Here is a 21,451-nt window from a genome sequence, read left to right on the forward strand (position 1 = left end):
AGCCACCACTGCTCTGGGCAACCTGGGCCAGGGCCTCCCCACCCTCACAGCAAAACATTTCTGCCTAAGATCTCATCTCAATCTCCCTTCTTTCAGCTGAAAACCGTTCCCCCTTGCCCTGTCCCTGCACTCCCTGATCAAGAGCCCCTGTCCAGCTTTTCTGGAGCCCCTTTCAGTGCTAGAACCTGCTCTAAGGTCTCCCTGCAGCCTTCTCTTCTCCAGGCTGAACAACCCCAACTCTCTCAGCCTGTCCTCATATGGGAGGTGCTCCAATCCTCACATCATCTCCGTGGCCTCCTCTAGACTCGCTCCAACAGCCCAATGTCCTTCCCATGTGTATGTGCTCCTCCATTTCCGTGTGTGCACAACACGCATACACACACGGTACATACAGACACACATGGACGGGCATATATGCACACACACATCCCCACACGTGTGTCTGTACATGCAGACACACACAGGCACGCACTTGTACATCCCACACACATACATTATCAGACAAACACACCCACGTGTGTGTGCGCACAGGCACAGGTCTGTCTGTAGTAGCCGCTCCCACAGGTACAGGCACAAGCAGACACACGTACTCACACACAAACCCACACATATGGATGCACCAGCACTGTGTGCTACACACCTCCCCCCCTGCCCCTCCCCTCCCTGCCTTGCCCCAGGGACCCAGCACCCATCGTGTGGGATGCAGGAGCCCATGGGCCACCCTGGGGCACAACATGGCCCTGGCAGCTGTGCCACTGCTATTTGCATAGGGAGCACCTGGAGACAGGCAGAGGGATAATGGGTTTATTGCCTGCACAGAGCATCTGGAGTGGCTGAGCCAGTCCTTCCCTGGCACAGTCCCATGGGGCATGCAGCTGCCAAGAGGTCCAGCGGTGAGGGTACGGCGCATCCCCATCTCTGGTGGCCACCTGGCCCTGGTGTGCTTTCCTGGGGCTGCAGGTGGCTGTCAGCACTCGTACTGTGGTGGGGCACAGCGCCCAGCCCTGTGGGGCAGGGCAGCTGTGAGGACTGTGCCTGCATCCCTGGAGGGTGGACATCCTTACGGTGGGGGGCGAAGTTGGGCTCAGCTGGGGGCACTGGGACTGGAGCGCATGGGAGGTCCCTGGGCTGAGGACAGTGGAGAGGGGTGAGAGGGTCCCAGGGTGGAGAACTCCCAGAGCTGAGGAGGCTGGTGGGGCTGGGGTGCTTGTGGGACCCTACGGCTGGGGACATGGCGGTACATGGAAATCCCACAGCTGGGGACCCTGTGGGGATGGAGATGGGTGAGGGGGTCCCAGGGATGTGGGCTGGGCAGGGGGTGATGCGGAGGGGCTGTCAGGGGTCCCTGCTTACCTGCAGGCCCTGGTGATGCACTCAAGGCCGTGGTGGCAGTGGGCACCCAGGGGTCTGCTGCCCACCATCCTCCAGAAGGGCGTCATGCGGCGCAGCCGGGGGGCTGCTTGCTCCCCTGCCACCCGGGGCTCCTGCAGCACCCAAAGAGGTGGATGGGGCAAGGAGGAGGGTGCTGAGTCCCCTGGCCCCTGGCACCCACCCCCCATGCCCAAACCCACCTGGAGGGAGCTGGGGAGAAGCAAGAGGAGGGAGAGGAGCAGTGCCAGGCCAGTGGCAGTGCCTGGGGGCGCAGGGGGGGGCCTGTTGACCCTGCCGCCTTGGCTGGTGCCTGGCACAACAGCAGCTAAGGCTGCCATGGTGCAGCTGGCTCCAGCCATCCGGTGCCTGTGCTGGGCACTGCTCCTCCCCCGTCATGGCCCTGCACAAATATTTGAGTGGCCCCAGGTGGCGGGACAGCCCCTTGTCACCCCCACACCCTAGCTGGGGGGCTGCCAGCACCTCTGCAGGGCATCCACAGGCACCCGGTGCTCAGGCATCATCATCCACAACCCCTGTCAGGGGGCAGATGTGCTCCACAGCTGGGTGAGATCTGCACCCGGTGCCCCAGTGCCCAGCCTGGCCGAGTTTTGTCCCAGCGCAGCAAGAGCGTGTGGGGCAGGACACCCCCTCCCTGCCCAGGGCCACCCCAGAGGACGGGCACACAAGGTATCAGTGCCTACTTGGGCTGAGCAGCAGGTAGGGGGGTGAATGGAGACCTGGCAGAGCCAGAGCAAAGCCCTGGCCTGGGGTTTGGGTTGTGAGGGGTCAGGGACACACTGGGTGGCCTAGAGGAGAGCAGGGGCCAATGCAGCCCCCAGCACAAGTAGTGGCCCCACAGGTGTTGCAAGACTCTGTGCCAGAGCACGGGGTGGGGTCCTGTCCCCAAAGGGCCCCTGGTGCACGGGTGGGTGCCAGTCTGTGCCCGCAGGGTCTGTGGAGCTGAGGGACCCCCAGGAAGAGCCACCTCTCAAAGTGCACCAGGGCCCTATGACCTCCACCTGGCTCTGTCCTGGCAGCCCCAGCACTGACGCAGGCACAGTGCCGGGGTCAGACCGGGACAGTGGCTCTTTTCCTGAGCTGCTGCCCTCTGTCCCCTCAGCAGCACCTGCCCCGCAAAGGCACAGAGAAGATGGCACCGCTGGGGCAGCCCCCCAGCACTGGGTGCAGCCCACAGTGCATGCAAGGACACAGTGCTAGGACAGACAAACGCCAGGACCCATCTGTGTCCAGGCACCCAGCAGTGCCGGTAGGAGACCAGGATGCAGGTCCCTGCCAGGGGCAGCACCTGGCACTGGCATCCAGTGGTGCCCAGGGCTGGGAGCATGCCCAGCTCCCTTGCCTTTCATCATTGCTTGCCTGGATGAGTCAACACCACATGCTTAATGATTGACAAGAGATCTTACCCCCGGGGTCAGGTCCACAAACTTCCAAAGAAGTTCCCCTCCCCACAGCCTTCTGGCTGGAGGTGGCCAACCGGGGACAAGGGGCAGCAGAGAAGAGCCTGGGGCTCTGCAGCTTCTCACTCTGCCAGAATGGAGGAAAAACTCTGGGGGCTGGCAGCACTCCTCCCCTCAGCAATGACCACAGGAGGGAAGAAGTGCTGAAACAACCCCATGAGCTTGAGCCAGCAATACCAGATGGAGGAGGAGGCAAAACATGAGATCCTAGCAAGAGCTATGAGCTTAGGGTGCAGAGGCAGCACCCTGCTGGCAGGTGGCAGTACCACCAAACACTGGGGACAAGGATTACAGCCACCTGCCATGCCTCCCTGCTCCAAAAATGGGAACTTTGCCCCAGAATTGCAAACACAGGGCATCTGACCCAGGAGCGGACACCTTCCCAAAATAACCCTGGCAGCCAAACACCTTGGCCACAGTGACAGCCCCATATAGAGATGGGGGACATTTCTTGTTCTCAGTCCCACCGAGACAGCTGCCTGCAGCCACATCTGGTCTCCCCTGCCCCAGGGCAGCCTCTTCTCTCAGCTCCTGCTTGAGCCAGCTGGGATTTACCCACTGTACACAGCAGCGCCCACTGTCCAGTGCAAGTACAGGGGTGGCTGCACAGTGAACTTCAGCCTGGCCCAAGTGGGGGCCTTCTGTGCCCCAGGGACAGAGCAAGAACAGGCCAAGATGGTCTTTAGCAAAATCCATCAGTTTATTTACTTACACAGTCAGCAATAAATAGAGAAAAGCCAGGTGGCAGGGGTGCTGAGTGTGGGGCCAGTCCCTTTGGAAATGGGAACAGGCTGGGATCCCAGCAGAGCCTGAGCCCTGTAGGACAGCAAAGGTGCGAGAACCATGAGGAACACCAAAACAGGTGTCCAAACCCTGGGATAGGGTGAGCCTCAAGCCCTGCTTGTCCCCTGCAAGGACAAGCCAGGGGAGTGAAGGACAGAGGAAGCAATGGACAAAGCCCAGTGCAGGCAGCTGCCTGGCCCCCAGCACTGGAAGCAGACCTGGCACCTTGGGTCTTCCATTTTCACAGCCCCCAGAGCAGAATTACAGGGGAAGAGAGGGGCTTCCCCCCCTTCCCCACAGCCCAACTCCCAGCCTGGTGAGATGCCACCACAGCTGGGACTAGACAGGATAGGTTGCATGCAAGCTGTGAAGGAACCCCGCAGGCAGGGCTGCGCTGGATACTGGTGGCACCAGCTTGGTGCCAAGTACAGACACAGGCACTGTTTGCCCTCCCTGACTTGGTGCCACCAGCAGACCCCCCAGCCACTTCCTAAAAGCTTCGTGCTCCAATCCAGGGACCCACCTCTTGTCTAGGAGCATCATCATGCCAAGCACCTGCCCTCCACCCCACCCCCCCCGCCCCCCAATAACAGGCAGCAGCCATAGAGCTGCAGGAAGGACAGATGCCATGGGATAACTGCCCCAGCACAGGCTCCTGCCTTTAAAAACTTACAATTTACATAAAACTGCCATTGTAAAACATTCCCACAGAGCAGTGCCACACAGGGAGAGGGGATAGACCTGCCCCAGGCAGAACAAGACAAATCCTGAAGTCCAGAGCCAGGGACAGGCAAAGCCAGGAGGTGATGTGCCAGAACAGAAGTCATTATCGGCAGGTGCAGGACTCTGCAATCATGTTCTCATACTCCTTGTAGAGGATTCCACCGTCGCTCTCGATCATGAGGACACTGATGGGGCTGTAGCGGTAGGGGACACAGGAGGGCCGGGGCACGTTGGCGTCCACCAGCTGATGGACAAAGCTCTGCACCACAGCATGGTTGGGCGCATGATAGTCGTAACGGAGCAGGTGGGGACAGACTCCCTTGCAGTAGCGTGGGTTGTAGCGGTGGGGAGCGATGATCCAGTGATCCCAGCCCAGCTGAGCAAAGCTGACTGGAAATGGGCGCAGGGAGCAGTCGCTCTTCTCTCCTCTCTGATCCCGCAGGTAGCCAGGCAGGTCGTGGGCAAGTGTTCCAGTGTCACGCCGGTGCCGGTGGGGCTCTGCTGCCAGAGGTGCCAGCCCAGACTGGGTGTCGTTGAGGTAGAGGACGAGGAAGGGGTGGCTGAGGGCCACTGAGGCATCGTGCCCCACTGCCCGGCCGGCACGCACACAGACATGCTGCAGCACCAGGCTCCCCACGCTGCCATTCCCCGGCACCAGGTAAGGGGTGACGTCTGCTTCGGCCCAGCCGTAGCGCGCAGAGGGGCTGAGCAGCACCCCACTGGTGGCTGCCAGCTCCAAGGCACAGAGGAGGCGACCGTGGGCCAGGGGCAGACTGGGTAGGTAGACCACAGTGGCTCGAAGGAGGTGCTCGGCCTCAGGCTGGCCCTCCAGGTGGTAGGTGAGGCGCTGCATGTACCAGCGACCTGCAGGGAAGCAGTGGTCAGTGCCCCATGGCGTGGCACAGAGGGCACCAGCCCAGCCTTCTCACAGGGTGCTGCCACAGCCCCCCGCAGTGCAGCAGAGCCCACAGCATCATCGCACTCCAAGCCCATCACAGCCAAGCCCCCCAGCACTAAACAGCAGCCCTGCACCATGGCTCGCTGGTGGGGTGAAGGGCAAAGGGCAGATGGGCAGTTCAATCCTCTGCACTGACAGCACTGTCCTGGCACAGCACCAGGCAGGAAGGGAAGGGGAAAGGTTTACACGAGGCCAGTGATGCCCCTGCCCACCTCACCCCTGAGGCAGGGAGAGCCTTGGCCCCAACCCAAGGGGAACCCCACAGGTCACAGCCAGGACGCTAAAGATGGTGAAGGAAGCAGGCAGAAACCCCTAGGGCTCAAGCCCACCCTGCCAGCTTCACTGAATCCCCCACGCTGCCCTTGGCTTACCTGCCCAGGGCTGAGCCCCGTGGGAACTGGCCTGGACCAGGCGGATGGTGTTGGTGCCCAGGCTGCGGCTGCGGCGCGGTCTCCCTTCACGGTCAGCGGCTCTCCGGTACAGGCTGAGCATATAGCGCAGGGGCTGCCCACTTGCTGGCCCCACTCGCAAGCCCCGTCCGCTTGGTGCCCGCGCTTGCAGGGCCTGCAGGAGGGGCAGGGCAGGCAGGGAGCCGGGGGGTAGCAGGGACCGATTGGCAGCCCAGGAAAGGGGCACAGCAAGGAGGAGGAGGAGGAGGAGGCTGGTGAAGGGATGGAGCAAAGCCATGATGGGTGTGCGTATGGGGGTGGGTGAGCAGGGCAAAGGGAGGCTGGCCGGCAGCAGGGTTAAGGGGACCCTGCAGTCATGCTTCCCCCTGCTGGAAAGGCAGAGCTGGTCACAGACACCAGCAAGACGACCCCCAGATTACTGCCAGCTGTTATCAAGCTAGGACAACCACACCAGCTGCTTCAGCTTGGCATAGAACAGAAAGGTTGAGGGATAGGGAGCAAAAAGGGGTGCTAATTCCACACTAAAACCCAGACCAGGGCCAAACTCGGCCTGACAGGAGCTGGGCTACTGGGGCGATAAAAGTGCTGGGGCAGGGGAATGGGGTGAAAGTCGGTGAAGTAAGGTGGGGGAAGGACCAGCTTGCTCAGCCCACCTGCTCCTGGCCAGCCTCCTCCTGCAGGGTAAGAGTGCTTACCCCCCAGGGCTTATTTTAAAGGCATGGCCCCAATTAGGTTTTAAAGGGCTAGAGTCCTAGGGCAGAGTGGCTGAGGCCCGGTGCCGTGCTCTGCTGTGGTGAGAGCCCCTCCAGGTCCCCCCCTGCCCTGTGCCAGCTCTCAGCCAGCGTGCTCAGCACCTTTGCACCCACAGCTGCCAGGTGGCGTGTGCTGCCCAGAGCAGGCGCAGAGCTGAGTGTTCACTCTTGGCTCCGTATCTTGCTTTGCCCTGCTGAGAGGTGGGCAGCAAGCCCAGGGACCGTGGCACCGAGGCACCTGGGGGGGTAGGGTGGCCCCAGTGGCGCTAAGCATGGTCGGGTCAGCTGGTGGTGCCCTCACTGCAGACACCACCATGCCCACAGCTTCTCTCAGCTTGGCTGCTGTAGCTCTGAGGTTTTTCTGCCAGCACCTCGCCAAGGCTGAGGGGTTGCAAGAGCGACGCCCACCCTCTCACTGGTACAGGGCATTTGAGGCATTGCTCTGGAAGGAGGCATTGCCCTCCAGACCCAGTGCCATGCTGTGACTCCATGGTATTGGCTGAGTCAGGATCCATGGGCGCACCAGACAGCGCGGTGTCCAGGTGGGACACTGCTGCTCTCCTGTCAGGATAGAGAAGGCTGAGGGCCCTGGACGCTGGCTGGAATCACTGGTTCAGGTGCAGGGTCTGAGGGGTCTGAACACTCAGGCTGAGAACCACTGCTGTAGGGGCTGGAAGCCCTGGACGCTCCAGCTGGGAACCACTGGTGCAGGCATGGGACCCAACCATGGATTGCGTTGGTGCCTGCCTGCCCTGGGTGCTACCCACCCTTCCCAGTGCCTAACTGGATTGGAGGAAGTGCTGGGAGGGCCATGTGGGGAGGTGCTGGGGCAGAAATGGGATGCGGTGCTTAATGGGGCGTGGGGCTACATGCTGAGCCAGGGCATGGAGCCCTCACAACTGGCCAGGCAGCCCTGGTTACTCATTTGGGAAAGGGCACGGGGGGCAGCGAGCCCAGCAGAGTCTGTGGGAAGTGCTGGCACCACAGGAGCTGCCATGGGTGGGGGCGCAGGGATGGGAGTGGTCAGGCTGCGAGGAGAGCAGGAGTCGTGCCAGGGGTGGACACGGCAAGGCCATGCAAGGCTGTGCGTGGGTGCTGGGTGGGCTCCACAAACGGGATGGGGTGCATGGGCTGGGCTGCCCACAGCCAGGCTGGTCAGGGCTTGGGGATGGGGGATGAGGGATGGGGATGATGCCAACAGAAATCTGAGGGACTCTTCCTGCTCCAGGGTTGGGGGACCCCAGTGCATCCCAGCCAGCCCACCTTGCCGAGCCGCCTTGCCCGCCCAGCCTGCAGGCAGCCAGGGGCCTCAAGTGCTGCTGGCAGGGCAGAGCTTTCTGGCCAGCTGTGCTGTCTGGGAAGGAGATGAGTAAGAGCTGGGGCCCCGGGCAGGAAGGGGAGGTGCAGGATTCCTGAGATCCCCTGGGAACCAGCCTTGATCTGCTCCCACCGCCTCCTTCCCTTGCCTCAGTTTCCCCAAAGGCACACAGCAGCCCCTTCTGGAGCCAGTGGGGGAAGGCGGAGGTGAAGTGCAGCCAGGCCGCCCCGGGGTGCCCGGCGGGATAGGGTGGGGACAGAACAGGCAGGCCAGGCAGGAGCCACGGTGCGAGCTGGGTGCAAGCTGGCTGCAGGTGACGGGGCTCAGGGCGTCAGCATGGTTGCCAGGACGGGTGCCGTTGGGAGCCCTCTGCCCCTGGGGCTGCATCACCCAGTGCCACCCCAGCAGGCACCGCTCACGCTGCCAGCCATGCCGCACCACTGTGCTGGGCTGTGCCACGCCAGGCTGAGCTGTGCCAAGCCAAGCTTTGCCAACCCAGGCTGGCCTGTGCAATGCTGGGCTGAGCTGTGCCCAGCCAAGCTGTGCCACGCCAGCCTGGGCTGTGCTGAGCCGAGCTGTGCCAAGCTGTCTCTAATGATGCTGGTTCCTCGTGGCACTATACCATGCTGGGCCAAAGCAGGTTGTACTGTGCTGAACCGTGCCAGGACCCTGACCTGAGCCAAGCCAGGACATGCCAGCCCAGCTGAGCCGTTCTCAACCATGCTGGGCTGAGCCATGCTGGGCCAGCCAACCCATGCTTGGCCCCCTTGCCATCCCATGCTGAGCTGAGCCAAATCGTGCTGCGCTGAACTGAACTGTCCCAGCCCTCCATGTCATCCCGTGATGGGCTGAGTCAGACTAAGTTGAACCATGCTGGCTGGGCTGTGCCAAGCAGCTCAGTGCAGGTCCCGGGGCCGAGCCGTGCCAAGGTGTGTTGAGGAGAACTAAGCTGTGCCGTGCCAATCTGTGTGTGCCTAGCTGAGCCAAGCTGAGCTGTGCCATGCCAAGGCGTGTCGAGAGGAACCAAGCTGTGCCAACCCAAGCCGTGCCGAGCTGAGCTAATCCGATCTCAGCTGAGCCAAGCCGTGCCGAGCCCATCGGATCTGAGCCGAGCCAAGCCGGGGGCATCCGTCTCCAGCCGTCAAGCTGAGCCGAGCCGTGCCCAGCCGCCCGAGCCGATCGGATCCGAGCCGAGCCAAGTCAACCCGATCTCATCCGATCCCAGCTGGCCGGATCCGATCAGACCGCAGCCGCCCCGCTCCGCTCCGCTCGCCCCCCGCCCCCGCCCCGTCGCGGCCCCGCCCGCCGCGGCCCCTCGCGGGGGGGTTGGGGGGGGGGCAGCGCTTCCTCCGCGCGGCGGGGCCGGGAGCGGCCATGGAGCGGGCGGGGGGCCGGCCCGGCGACCCCCAGTTGGTGCACGTGCAGCTGCAGGGGGGCGCGCCCTGGGGCTTCACGCTGCGGGGCGGGCTGGAGCACGGCGAGCCGCTCATCGTCTCCAAGGTAGGCGCTGCGGTCCCGGGGTGGAGGAGGGGGGGGGGCGTCGCGGGCAGCCCCCAGCCCCGAGCAGCCCCGGCGAGGCTCGGACACCCTCCCCTGCCAACCCCGCACACGGAGGGGCCCGGGGCGCCGCGGGGCACTAGCGCTCCCTCCCCGGCCCCAGCCGCGGGGAGATGGGGGGGGACGGCAGACAGCCCGGCCCCGGCGGCAGGAAGAAATTCCTCCGGCACATCCGCCGGGCTGGCGGCGGGGGCGGCTCTGGAGTCCGCCTCCTCCTCCCCTCCGGCCCCGCCGTGCGAGGCGCTGCCGGGGGGGGAGCCCCCATCGCGTGCCCCACCGTGGGGAGGGGCAGCCCCCCTTCCCGTGCCCACCCCTGGGTGCCGCTGCCCCGTCCGCCCCGGGGTCTGGCTCTGCGGGGACGCTTGGGACACACACACACACACACACACACACGACGCCAGAGCCCACCCCGTCCCGCTCCTCCCGACACTCTTGTGCAGCTCCGTGCCGGGGGGGGGGCTCCGGTGGGGGAGCTGGGCGCGGGTGGGACTCCCACCCCCCGACCTCGGGGGTCAGCTGTTCCTGGCATCGCGCTCCTGGGAATCCTGCTGGGATCCGGGCAGCACCCAGCGGGGTGTCCCTCGTCCCCGTCCCCGGGCTGGGCTGCGCCCCCCGAGGCCGCCCCCGGGGCTCCCCGCCCCGCGCCTGGACGCGGGCAGCGCGGTTTGGCTGGGGGAGCTGGAAAAGCGGCTCCGCTCCCCTCCCTGCGCCTCGGGGACTCGTGTGCCCCGCAACCCGACTGCCGCCGTGGGTCGTGGTGGGTCTGGGGGCTACGGGAGGGCAGGGGCCACGGGGGAGGGGAGGGTGGTGGTGGTGAGATCGGGGCCCCAAGGGGCTCCCCCGCCACCGCTGGAGGAGGGGATGGGGGCACCGGGGGATGGTCCCCACCGCTGCTGGAAGAGGGGCTGGGGGCGATGGGGGGCGGGGGGGGAGGCGATGAGGACAGCAGGGAGTGCTTCTCGCTGGCTGTCGGAGGAGGGGATGGAGGCATCAGGGGATGGTCCTCACCGCCTGCTGGAGGACAGGGTGGGGGCACCAGGGGGTGCTCTCCAGCGCTGCTGAGAATTGAGGGGGCTGTTCTTGCAGCCGAGAGGTACCGGCCACCACGTTCCCCGGGCCGAGCTGCCGCCGCGTGTGCTCTGCAGACAAAGGGGACTTGTTCCAGCCTCTGTGCATTCAGGGGAGGGTCCCCCGGGGCGCTTGCTCAGCCGCGGACGAGGTGTGTGCATGCCAGGCAGTGTGGGGAGGGGGCCCCAGCCCCGCGCTGGAAACAGGACAGGGGTCCTGGCACTTGGTGAGGCAGTTTAGCCTCTGAGCCCAATCTGTGCCGGATTCCTTCTTACGGCAGAGTCCCACAGCGGGTGTGGGGCTCTGTGGGGCTGCCGAGCGCCCACCGGTGCAGTGGATGCTGGGTGCAGCCAGGAAGGTCTGCATGGCACAGGGTGGGCACAGCTCAGGCGCTGCCACGGCTGTGACTCCTTCCAAGACGAGTCTCTTCTTCAGCAGACAGAAATTCCTGTGAGTCAGCTGGTGCCCACCATTAGGGCCCAGAGTGAACACCTATGGTGGTGTTGGGGAAGTGCCTGGGGCTAGCCCCGCCAGGCAGGGTGGCACCTGGTGGAGTTTGGCTGCCGGCACTTAGTTCACTGATGGCAAAGGCAGAACAAGGGGCTGTTTGTGCCAGATTTAGCTCCTGGTGAGCGATGCCAGGGCTGAGCTGTGTCTGATCTGACACGCACAGTGGTCAGACGCGGGTGCAGCCCTGGCAGTGTCCTGCACTGAAGGGGATGACCCGTCACCACTGTCTCAGCCCCATGGCCGTGGCAGTCAGGGCGAGGCGGGCGCACGGCTGTGCAGAGGACTGGGACAAAGGTGCAGTCTGTCCTGCCTGCTCTAGTGGAGCTGCCCTGTGGTGGGCAGCAGCACAGCAGGGGTTAAACACAAGTGTTCGAGCAAGTGACTGGTGGGACTGGGAGCCCTTGCAGGCCAGTGGGGCTCTGTGCCAGGAAGGCAGCCCCACAGCTGGCTTCTGGATGGGAGGGCACCTTGGGCACAGGATTGCAGTCCCCAGAGCCCTGGAAAAAACAGGAGAGCTGTGGGGCACTGGGCACAGCCATGCCAGGCAGAGCCATGGGGCAGCACCAGGCTGGGCAGGAAGCCTGGTACCTCTGCCTGGCTGGCTCCTCAGGTGCCACATTGCCCATGGGCAGGGGTTGCCCCTGTGCCCTACCCAGCGCCACGGCTGGGAATGGGTGCCTGGGGGTACATGCGTGGTGGCCGTTCTGAGGAGCCATGGGTGCCTGTGGGCAGTGAGGTCTGGCCGCTGCCCAGACTGGGCTGCGGAGATGGTGCTGCGGGCAGATCTTGTTTCTCTGCAGGGCAGGGTGAGGAGCCCATGGGCAATGTTGGTGCAGGAGCCCCAGCATGGGGCCAACCCCATTCTGCCTATCACCCTGTTGGGGATGCTGAAGGGTCCAGCCAGGTCAGGCTCCACTTCCATGCCAAGCACGGGGGCACAGGGCACCCCAGGGCTTGCCCCATGTGTCTGTGTGACCTGTGCCACGCCACCATGCAGCTCAGCTTGTTTGCCAGCCCTGCAGTGCAAGGTGCTGGGCATGGGGGTCCTTGGCCGTCAAGAGTGGCAGAATGGTCAGAAATGAATGCCAGCACTGAATGCTTTGTGCTGCCCATTCCAGGGCTGTGCTGCCACTTCCTGATGGGGTGGAGGGGATCGGCTGGGACCTCTGCGTGCGAGCAGCACCCTGGCCCTGTGCTCTCCAAGCCAGGGAGGGACCGGGTACCAGGTTCATTTCAGCCACAGGCGCCAGGATGGGGTAGGCATGTGCCAGGGCTGGGCACAGCTTGGCGTTTACCCTGCTCTTGGCTCCCTTAGGTACCCACGACATGATGGCTTCCTTTGGGCATCAAAAGATGCCTGGGCAGGGCCAACGTGGGGTTGGGAGCAGCAGCAGGGTGCTGGCATCCACGCCAGACAAAGAGCCCTTGTGCTGCCTGCGCCTGTGGGAGAATCTGCTCGGATGGGACATTTTTCTTCTCCCCCCTCGTTGATGCCCTTTCCTTGCTCAGAAATTCATGTGACTCGGGCAGGGGGGAGCTGGGCGCTGTAGATCCCTTTGTGGTGCCTGGGGTGCAGGCACCCCCTTTCCAAATCCTCTTTCTCTGCTGTGACCAGGCAGCAGCAGCAGCAGCACCGTGCCCGAGGGCTGCTGGGGGGGCTGCACCCATCCTGACCCCCTTCTCTCTTGCCCAGGTGGAGGACGGGGGCAAGGCTGCACTGTCCCGCCGGTTGCAGCCGGGGGATGAGCTAGTGAACATCAGCGGGACACCACTGTACGGGTCCCGCCAGGAGGCCCTGATCCTCATCAAGGGCTCCTACCGCACCCTGAAGATGATCGTCCGCAGGTTGGCAAGCACTGCATGTTGCAGGGGGCAGCAGGAGAGGCAGTGGTGCCAGGGCTGGAAGGCACAACCTGCCTTGGGGAGCCTGGCAGTGACCCTGTCTCCAGCCTGGAGGTGCTGGGATGGGGTGGGGGGGCAGCCCAAGAGTGGCTGCTAGCACCCCATGGTGAGTGGGGGTTCCTTGGCCCCGGGTGCTGCTGGCAGAGCTGGGGCAGCGTGACAGACTCCCCCACTCCCTTGCTGGGCGGAATCCTTGAGTGTGGCCGCTCCTCTCCCTTCCTGCCTGCCTGCTGCCTGGGAAAGGAAGGAGAGGCAGGGCCAGGCCCTGCAGTCCCCCACAGCCTCCCTCCCCTCACCCGCATCCAGTCCCGGCTGCATCCCGACGGGGCTCCAGCGCGGGGCAGTGCCCCCAGGGCAGGGGGTGCCAGGGGGCTGTGCCGGGGCTCAGCATCACCCATGGTGAGTTTAGGGGCTCTGGGTGGGGAGGGACCCCTGTGCTGACCCTGCAGCTTGTCCTTGCCACCCTCCCTGCCTACCCAGCAGATGCAGCGCTCGAGGAGGACAGGAGGTCTGCCCACATGCCAGTAGAGTGGCAGAGGACATCACTGCCTGTGTGCACTGGGGGGACTGGAGACCCTGCGGCTGCTGGGTGTGAGGGGTGGGATGGAGCCTGGCATGGGAGCCCTCCCCTGGGGATGCAATGTGGCCAGAGTTTTCCAGAGATGCTGAATAACCAAGGAACCAGGCGGGGGACACAGATGTGTCCCTAGTGGCCCTTGGCGTGCCTGCAGAGCCGGTCCATTCCCAGCAGGGAGCCTTACGCTTGCCTGTGGACTGCGCTGGGGCCAAGTACTTGGTCCCCTCTTGATGCTGGAAGCGGTGATGCTGCAGGCAGGGCAGCCGTGGCAGTGGGGGAACCGTGGGGTCCCCCTGCCCGCTAGGGTGCTGGCAGGACTGGACCCTCCTCACCGCCGTCTCCCCTGGGCGGGCGCTGGCCCTGGGGGGGGACAGGAAGCCCTGTAGGAAGTGACTTCAGCCCCGGTTCCTCGGCCCGGCTTCCTCCCCATTCTTGTCCTCTCCCGCTGTTGCTCTTGGCAGGAGGAGCGTGCCCGTCCTCCGGCCCCATTCCTGGCATGTGGCCAAGCTCGCCGAGAGCCGCCCCGACGTCCTCGCCATGCACTGCCCTGCAGACGCCTTCAGCCTCTCCTGGCCCTCAGGCTGTGACGTCAGGTGAGACCCCAGCCCCGCGCCCGGGGGCACCGTGCGTGGGCAGGGGGCGGGTGATCACCACGGGGGAGGTACCCCGCTGGCTTGTCCCACGCCACCGCCAGGCATCCCTCCATGTCCTGCTGCCACACTGCCCTTTCCCCTGCATGTTAACTCGCCAGCTCCCTGCAGGAAGGGTCGGTGCTGAGTCCCAGTGCCCTCCCTCCAACCCCGAGTGGCCAGAGCCGCACACACCCTGCATGCCCGTGTCCGCTCTCCCTGCCAGCACCCACGCAGCCTCTGCGTTGCCCCCGAAAACTCAGGAGTGAAGGGCAGGCTGGGGCTGCCTGTGCGCCCCTGTCCCGAGGGGTGTGTGTGGTTGGGGTTGGTGGGCTCCCCAGGATCTTGCACCTGTCGGAGGGGCTGGTGGGGGTGGCAGACACCCCTAATGCCGGCGTGGGGCCGGGCGGCAGCGAGCTGTCCCTGCAGTGGAACCCGCTGTCCCGGCACTGCAGCACCGACCAGAGCAGCTCCATCGGGAGCATGGAGAGCCTGGACCAGCCCGGCCAGGCCTACTATGAAGGAGACCCCTCACCCGTTGACCAGGGCACGTACCACAGCAAGCGAGACTCGGCCTACAGCTCCTTCTCCGCCAGCTCCATTGCCTCCGACTGCACCCTCTCCCTCCGCGCCGAGGAGGCTGCCTCTGCCGACTCTGCCCTCCAGGGCCCCTGCAAGCCCCTTGACGGGCGCTACCTGACCACGGGGGCTGAGCTGCCTGCCAGCCAGCACCCCGAAGCCTGGCGGGCACCTGTGCCCCCCCAGCCTCCCATCAGGAGGGACAGCCTGCGGGCAGCCCCGGCTGTTGGAGGGGACAGGTGCCGAGCGTCGGTCTCGAGGGACATACTACACGTTAAAGGCCGGTGGATCTCCGACACCTTCCTCTGCCAGCGAGACAGGGAGGCGGAGGCAGTGAGTGGGAGGACACTGGTGCCGTACCCTATGAAGGACCATTTCTCTGCTGACCAGTATTACATGTTGAGCTCCCACCCGGACCAGTGCCCGGCCGAACCATTCCTAGGGGAGAACATGGAGCCTCGCGAGCGGCCATACCCAGGTGGTGGTGTGCACCAAGTACCAGATGCCACAGCGGTGTGTGACGACCTGCTGCTCTCCCCACTCAAGGGCCACGCGCCACACCGGCACAGCGCTCCTGAGCAGCTGCTGGCCTCCCAACTTCACTCCCTCCAGGTGGGCACTGGCAGCGAGCAAGCCTTACCGGCCCCTGATGGGCACCGCTGGACCCTCTCCCCACTGCAGTCAGAGGGCAGCCAGCCGGGGACCAAGGGGCCTGCCCAGGACTGCCCACTCTCTACAGAGCCGTGCTGCCACCTGCCACCCTGCCGCTGCTGCCCTGAGCTGCCACGAGCCTGCGGGCAGGACGGGCAGGGGGCCAGCACAGCATGCGGCACCGAGGGGCCGGTGGAGGAGAGCCAAGGGGGAGGCCGTCGGGCAGGGGGCCCTCCCCACCGCTCAGCTCAGATGCGCCGTCGCAGCGACCGTTTTGCCACCAGCCTGCGCAATGAGATCCAGCGGCGCAAAGCCCAGCTGCAGAAGAGCCGGGGTCCTGGCACCTCGCTGCCTGGTGAGGAGCCGGTGGAGGAGGCAGAGGAACCTGCCCTCCCAGCGGAGGGATCCCACGCCTCGGCTGAGCGGCTCAGCCCCATGCCAAGTGAGGATGGCAGGAACCCTGGCCGCCACGGGGCCCGGGGCATCCCCACCCCTGACCCGCTGCCCAAAAGGCCTCCATCTCCCGAGCGGGCAGTGCCCATGAGCCGGGGCCATTGGCGCTGGTCCCCAGAGCACAAGCTGCAGCTGCAGTGTTCGCCCAGCCCTCGCGAGCTGGAGGGCTACAGCCAGGGTCCAGTGGCCCGCAGCTCCCCACCACGGGGCAGCGATGAGGCTGTCCTCCTGCCCTTCGCCGACCGCCGACGGTTCTTTGAGGAGAGCAGCCGTCCGGCACCACCCCGGCATGGCAAGCCCTCAGCAGGTGATCCCAGTGCCTTCCAGCCCCCTGGCCCTGAACACCGTGATGTCCGCCGCCTCTCCGTGGACCAGACCTACGGCCCCCCATCACCCAGCCGCCCCGGCTCTGCTGGCTCCTATGCCGAGTGCTGCCAGGAGCAGCCCCCCTGCTACAAGCCACTGGGGAGGCTGAGGGAGCTGGAATACCGCAGGGGCTTCTCCTACCCCTACGGGGTTCCCCCTCACCCTGAGCCCTGCCACTACTGCGGAGTGGGGGACCGCTGCCTCCCACCGCCGCCCCGAGGCCACGTCTGCCGCTGCCACCCCCAGCCCTGGAAGCACTGTCCGGACTGCTGCTGCCCAGCCCCCCGTCCCGGGCGGGAGGAGAGCGACTCCTGGCCCCCTCGGAGAGCTTTCGCCCTGGTGAGTGAGTGTGTGCCCCAGGAATGTTCTGGGAAGCAGCACTGGCACCGCCCTGCACCCCTGAAGCACAGCTCTGGGTTAGGGCAGGGGATGCGGTGCCCATGGGGGCCCCTGCAGACCCTCTGCATACCTACCGTGCCTGGATGGGGATGGGTCAGGGGTGCTGGGTTGGATTGTGCTGACCCTGCTTTCACACTCCCTCTTCTTCCTCCAAGCAGGAATTTCCTTTAGATGAGTGGGAACCACCAGCAATAACGAGGAAAACCAGCCAGTCCATCAGGTGAGCTCACACCAGGTGCCACACTGCCGGGTTGTGCCTGCTGCTTGGTGGGGGACTCTGGCAGGGAGGCACGGGGACTACTGTGATTTTGGCTGGTGGTGGGCAAGTCCTGCAAGTCCCTTGCTATGGCTGCGTTATGCCCTGTAATGCAGGAATGCCTGACACCTTGAGCAAGCAGTGCCCAGGGGTGCGAGGAGGTGCCCATGGTGGGGTAGGGCCCTCCTTACCTATCCCTGGGGGGCTGGGGACATGCCACGGGGGCACCAGGAGAACCCAGGATTCCCCTGCCAGTGAAACTGGGTGACTCCATCTGGGGAAACTGAGGCAGGGTGGCTATGAGCTGCGGTGGGGGGTGACCATCTGGGGGTATGGGTGCCCCCTTCTCTCCCCAGTGAGCTCTCCCGCCACCAGCTGGGCTTCCCGAGGCTCGGCCCCTTCTGCCCCTGCTTTGAGAGCGCTGAGCAGGAGTGGCCATCCTGCTACCGGACCACATCCACGCATGACCTCTCTTGGGATGGTGACCGCCTGGCTCGCTCCCCTGAGAGCCCCCCAGGGCCTCTGCACCGCCCGCTGCGGGGAAGAGCCTTCTCCGAGAGCCACCTCAACCTGGAGCCTGCCAGCCCCCGGAGCCGCAACCCGAAGGACCTTCTCCATGCCAAACCAGACCCTGCCAGTGGCCACAAAAAGAAGGGTCCCCCACCTCCCCGCCCGCCTCCCCCGAACTGGGAGAAGTACAGACAGCGCCGGATGTCCCAGCGCCTGCTGGATGACTCTGGGCATGGCTCTGCCTTCACCAGTGTCCTAGTGCTGCCCCACAGCATTGCTGAGGCTGTGCGTGAACGGTCGCAGAGCCTCACTGTGGGACAGGGGACCCAGTCCCGGGGGCTCACCGCTCGCCCCCCTGCCCCACCAGGCGCATGGCCCCGACCCGAGCCCACTGGATCACTCCGCAGGACACCTGAGCCCGATATGGGCAGTGCTGAGATGTGCAGGCAAGTGCTGCCGTGGCGTGGGGGTGGGAACAGGGCTGTGGGCACAGCCAGAGTGCGGGGTGGCTTTTGGGGCCGCATGGCCTGTTGAACCCTGCATCAGAGCATCCTAATCCACTTCCTGGGATGGGTTGTGAGGTTCTCTCGGGGTGGGGGGTGTCCCCAACCTCATCCTGTGGGCATGGCCCCATGTGCCCTCATCCCCCGCGGGTGTCCCCGGGAGCTGACACGGGTGGCTTTGGGTGCATGTTGGCAGGACGGCGGGGGCCGGGGAGCAGCGGCCAAAGGCAAAGCACCCCTGGGAGATGGAAGAGCAGCCCCAAAAGCTCATCCGGAACCAGGAGCGGGGCTGGGCCAGCCCGCGCAGTGTGGGCAAGTGCCCCCTGCTCCTGCATGGTGGCTCTGGCCCCAACATCCCAGAGGCACCCAAGCCTAGCCCTGGAGCAGCAGAGGATGTGAGCTGCCCTGGGGGGCATCCTCAGCCTCACCGTGTGGACTCTGAGGAGCTGCTGTGGGGCGTGGTGGGCAGGGACCACTCCCTGGCCAGCATCTTGGCCCCCTCGGCGCCCCTTGGTGCTACCAGTGATGCAGTGGGTGAGCTGCTGGTGACAGGGGAACGGCAGGCCTGGCGGGAACGTTTCCAGCAGGACTGGCACCTGGAGGCCCTGGCACAGGACAGGTAAGGCTGGCGTGGCAGCAGGTGCTGCGTTGAGGATAGGCTGCACCCCGCTGTCCCCGGCACTGAGCCCCTGTTTCCACAGGCAGGGCTTCGAGCCCATCTCGCCACCCCCGACAAGCACGGCCAGCTCCACCTCATACCCGGTGTATTACAGTGCGGGTGCAGGCAAAGCCGAGCTGCTCAGCAAGGTGAAGGAGCTGCCAGAGGTGGTGGAGGGGAGCTTGGAGCATGACGAAGAGGAGGAGGAGGTGGACCATGAGCTGGTGGAGAAGAAGGTAAAGCAAGCGCTGCTGGAGATGATGCCCTCAGGGTTCCCCACTTCTGTTGCCAGGTGCTCACAGGGACCTGGGCATCACGGGTGAGGCACAAGAACTGGGAGCATCACTGAATGCTTGTGGGGTCTAGAGACATTGCAAGGGACCAGGAGCATTGCTGGATGCTCACAAGGTCTAGGACATTGCCAGATGCCTGCAAGGACTAGGGGCGTTGTTGGGTGCTTGCAGGGCCTGGGAGCATCATTGGATTCTCATGGAGACCAGGGCATTGTTCAGCGCTCACAGGAACTGGGATATTCTCAGCTGCTCACAGGGACTGGGGACATCACTGGGTGCTTGTAGGAAGTGGGGGCATTGCTGGGATCTGAGCTGTTGCCAGGTTCTCGCAGGGACCAGGGGCATCGCCAGATGCTTGCAGTCTCAGGCCCAGTGCAATGGGCTGGTCCCAACGTGGATTGGTCTCATTCCTCTCTGACCCCTTCCCTCTGGCAGCTGCAGCTGATCGAGAGCCTGAGCCGCAAGCTGGCGGTGCTGCGGGAGGCGCAGCGGGGGCTGCAGGAGGACATCAGTGCTAACGTGGCACTTGGTGAGGATGTGGCTGCCCGCCTGCAAGACCTCTGCACCCCGGGGGAGTTTGACAAATACCGCCTCTTCGTGGGTGACCTGGACAAGGTGGTCAACCTCCTGCTCTCCCTCTCGGGGCGCCTGGCCCGAGTGGAGAGTGCCCTGGGCAGCCTGGGGCCACACGCTGCTGCTGAGGACAAGGTGAGCATGGGGCAGGGGGGACCTGCTGGGCTCTGGAGGGCAGGACCCTCTGCCAACGCTGCCCCTCTCTCCTGTAGATGGCCCTGCGGGAGAAGCAGCGGCTGCTGGCAGCGCAACTGGAGGATGCCAAGGAGCTGAAGGAGCACGTGGGGCGGCGGGAGGAGGTGGTGGGTGCCATGGTGGCGCGGTACTTGCCCACTGAGCATCTCCAGGACTACCAGCACTTCATCAAGATGAAGTCAGCCCTCATCACCGAGCAGCGGGAGCTGGATGAGAAGATCAAACTGGGCCAAGAGCAGCTCAGGTGCCTCCGGGAGAGCCTCGGCGAGGCCCCTAAGGGCTGCTAGCCCCCTGCCCAGCCTCCCACTAGCTGTCGCCCCAGCTTGCTGTCAAGGTGGCATCAGCCCCTTGAGGGCTTTCCCTGCATCCCTCCCTCTGTCCAGATTGTGCCTTTTATTTATTTTTCCAGTTTACTGAGCAGGGTAGGGGGTGCCAGTCCAGGCACTGGTGTGGGGGGAGGGGGTTATGCCACAGAACTGCCTTGAGCTCTGCAGCCACACAGCACCGATCCTGCTGTCCCCCCCGCCCCGAGGTCTTCTGTGGCTGTAGGGGATTCCGCTGCCTTGTCGTGGACACCGGTGTCTGTCCTGCAGCTGGTGCTACACCATATGCCTAAACACCCCTAGGCTGCCTCAGGGCAACCCTATGCAGTTGCTGGAAGGGTTAAACCGTTCTCATCCTCCATCGTGTCTGTTTGTCCAGCTCTGTCCATCTGTCCTGTGGGAGCTGGAGGAATTTTTCAGCCCCCAGCATCCTCTTCCTCTCCATTGTGTCAGAAACAATGGTCCTGGCCAGCGGGTCCTTAACCCCTTCCCTGCCACCCTAAGGTACCCTGGGCGACCAAAGGCAAGTGCGGGCGGGTGCTGTGCACCCCTTTTGCCAGGCATACTGGATGAGAGATTCCCCCCGCTTGCAGCTCATGGGGTACTGGGAGGAGTAGACTGGGGGCTGTGGGCATGGGCACCATCTGGCCTCATCCAACCCTCGCTTCCAGCCTCTGCCCCCAACACTGGTGGGGATTAATAGAGGAAACACGATGCTGAGGATGAATCGGGGCACCTATCATCTCTCCTCTGTGCTGCAGCAGCCCCGGATAGCACTTCGACCTTCTCCTGGCACCCTGCCGTCTGTTGCCATGGGAGGGGCAGGCACCTCAATGCTGATTTTGCACAGGGGTTTCATGCAATCAGCAGCAGCTCAGGGAGTGGCAGGAGGAAGTGTTTTGGGGAGGCAGGGTGGGCCCTTTGGGGCAGGCAGTGCCCATGCCTGCTTGCTTGACACTGCAGCAGCCCCCCAGCCCATTGAACACTATGTCCCATGCCTATCTGGCCAAACCCTGCGTTGGTGCCTGGCAGGAGCGAGGTCCCCCGTATCCCCTCATCTCAGCCACCCCTGGGAACACTACTAGGACCAAAGACTGCACCCACTGGAGCTGGGCACACCCTGCTCTCGGGTGACACTGGCCAGCCCTCAGCAGGTCACCACGCTTGTGGGGGCTGCTGGTGCCTTGCTGCATGCCATTGTGCCTCTCACACTAAAGGAGCAGCAGCAGCTGCACAACTGCCTGAGTCGTGTTGTGTGGTTTGTCCCTGCGTCCCCAGCCAGAGGCACTGGGGATGCTCCAGCTGGGGGGAGCCAAGCCCTTGCCAAGGTCTTGGGACGCAACTGTCCCTGTGGCACTGTGAGGAGCTGGGGTGCAGCCACGGGCAGGGGAGTTCTCTGCACCCATTGCTACCAGGCTGGATCCCTCCCCAGGCACACGTGGAGGGGTCATGGTGCTTGGGTGCCGGTTGGACCTGGAACTCACAGCACAGCAGCACTGCTGGAAGATCTGGGGGCACATGTGGCAGAGGTGGGTGGGATGGCACTGATGCTGCTGAGTTGGCTGTGGGATGCCCTGGCTCAGCCCAGTACAGCATGGTAGCCAGGGGCTGGGGTGCTGGGAGCAGTTGAACAGGAGCTGTGTGTATGGGGACCAC

The 21,451-nt window shown here is 64.6% G+C and overlaps 2 protein-coding genes across 7 annotated transcripts; one reads left to right on the forward strand and one right to left on the reverse strand.

Annotated features, from left to right (window-relative positions):
* Positions 1 to 4,441: 4,441 nt before the first annotated feature.
* On the reverse strand, positions 4,442 to 6,226 carry BMP15 (bone morphogenetic protein 15). Its single transcript, XM_069867674.1, has 2 exons — positions 5,685 to 6,226; positions 4,442 to 5,219 (listed from the first exon to the last, which is right to left on the reverse strand). The coding sequence occupies exons 1-2, from the start codon at positions 5,998 to 6,000 to the stop codon at positions 4,459 to 4,461; spliced, it is 1,077 nt and encodes a 358-aa protein (XP_069723775.1). The 5' UTR covers positions 6,001 to 6,226; the 3' UTR covers positions 4,442 to 4,458.
* Positions 6,227 to 9,136: 2,910 nt separating this feature from the next.
* SHROOM4 (shroom family member 4) lies at positions 9,137 to 21,046 on the forward strand. 6 transcript variants are annotated; one of them, XM_069867786.1, is made up of 10 exons: positions 9,137 to 9,293; positions 12,622 to 12,773; positions 13,869 to 14,000; positions 14,450 to 16,424; positions 16,640 to 16,704; positions 17,097 to 17,696; positions 17,950 to 18,372; positions 18,527 to 18,647; positions 19,140 to 19,412; positions 19,490 to 21,046. In XM_069867786.1, exons 1-10 carry the CDS (start codon positions 9,168 to 9,170, stop codon positions 19,757 to 19,759), a joined length of 4,137 nt encoding a protein of 1,378 aa, XP_069723887.1. In that variant the 5' UTR covers positions 9,137 to 9,167; the 3' UTR covers positions 19,760 to 21,046. The 6 variants fall into 6 exon arrangements, with proteins under 6 accessions (XP_069723887.1, XP_069723882.1, XP_069723883.1 ...); XM_069867781.1 differs by having other exon boundaries at positions 18,455 to 18,647; positions 19,490 to 21,045; XM_069867782.1 differs by having other exon boundaries at positions 16,643 to 16,704; positions 18,455 to 18,647; positions 19,490 to 21,045.
* The last annotated feature ends 405 nt before the right edge of the window (positions 21,047 to 21,451 follow it).

This window comes from Phaenicophaeus curvirostris, chromosome 13 (genome assembly GCF_032191515.1).
Source record: "Phaenicophaeus curvirostris isolate KB17595 chromosome 13, BPBGC_Pcur_1.0, whole genome shotgun sequence".
Lineage (NCBI taxonomy): Eukaryota > Metazoa > Chordata > Aves > Cuculiformes > Cuculidae > Phaenicophaeus > Phaenicophaeus curvirostris.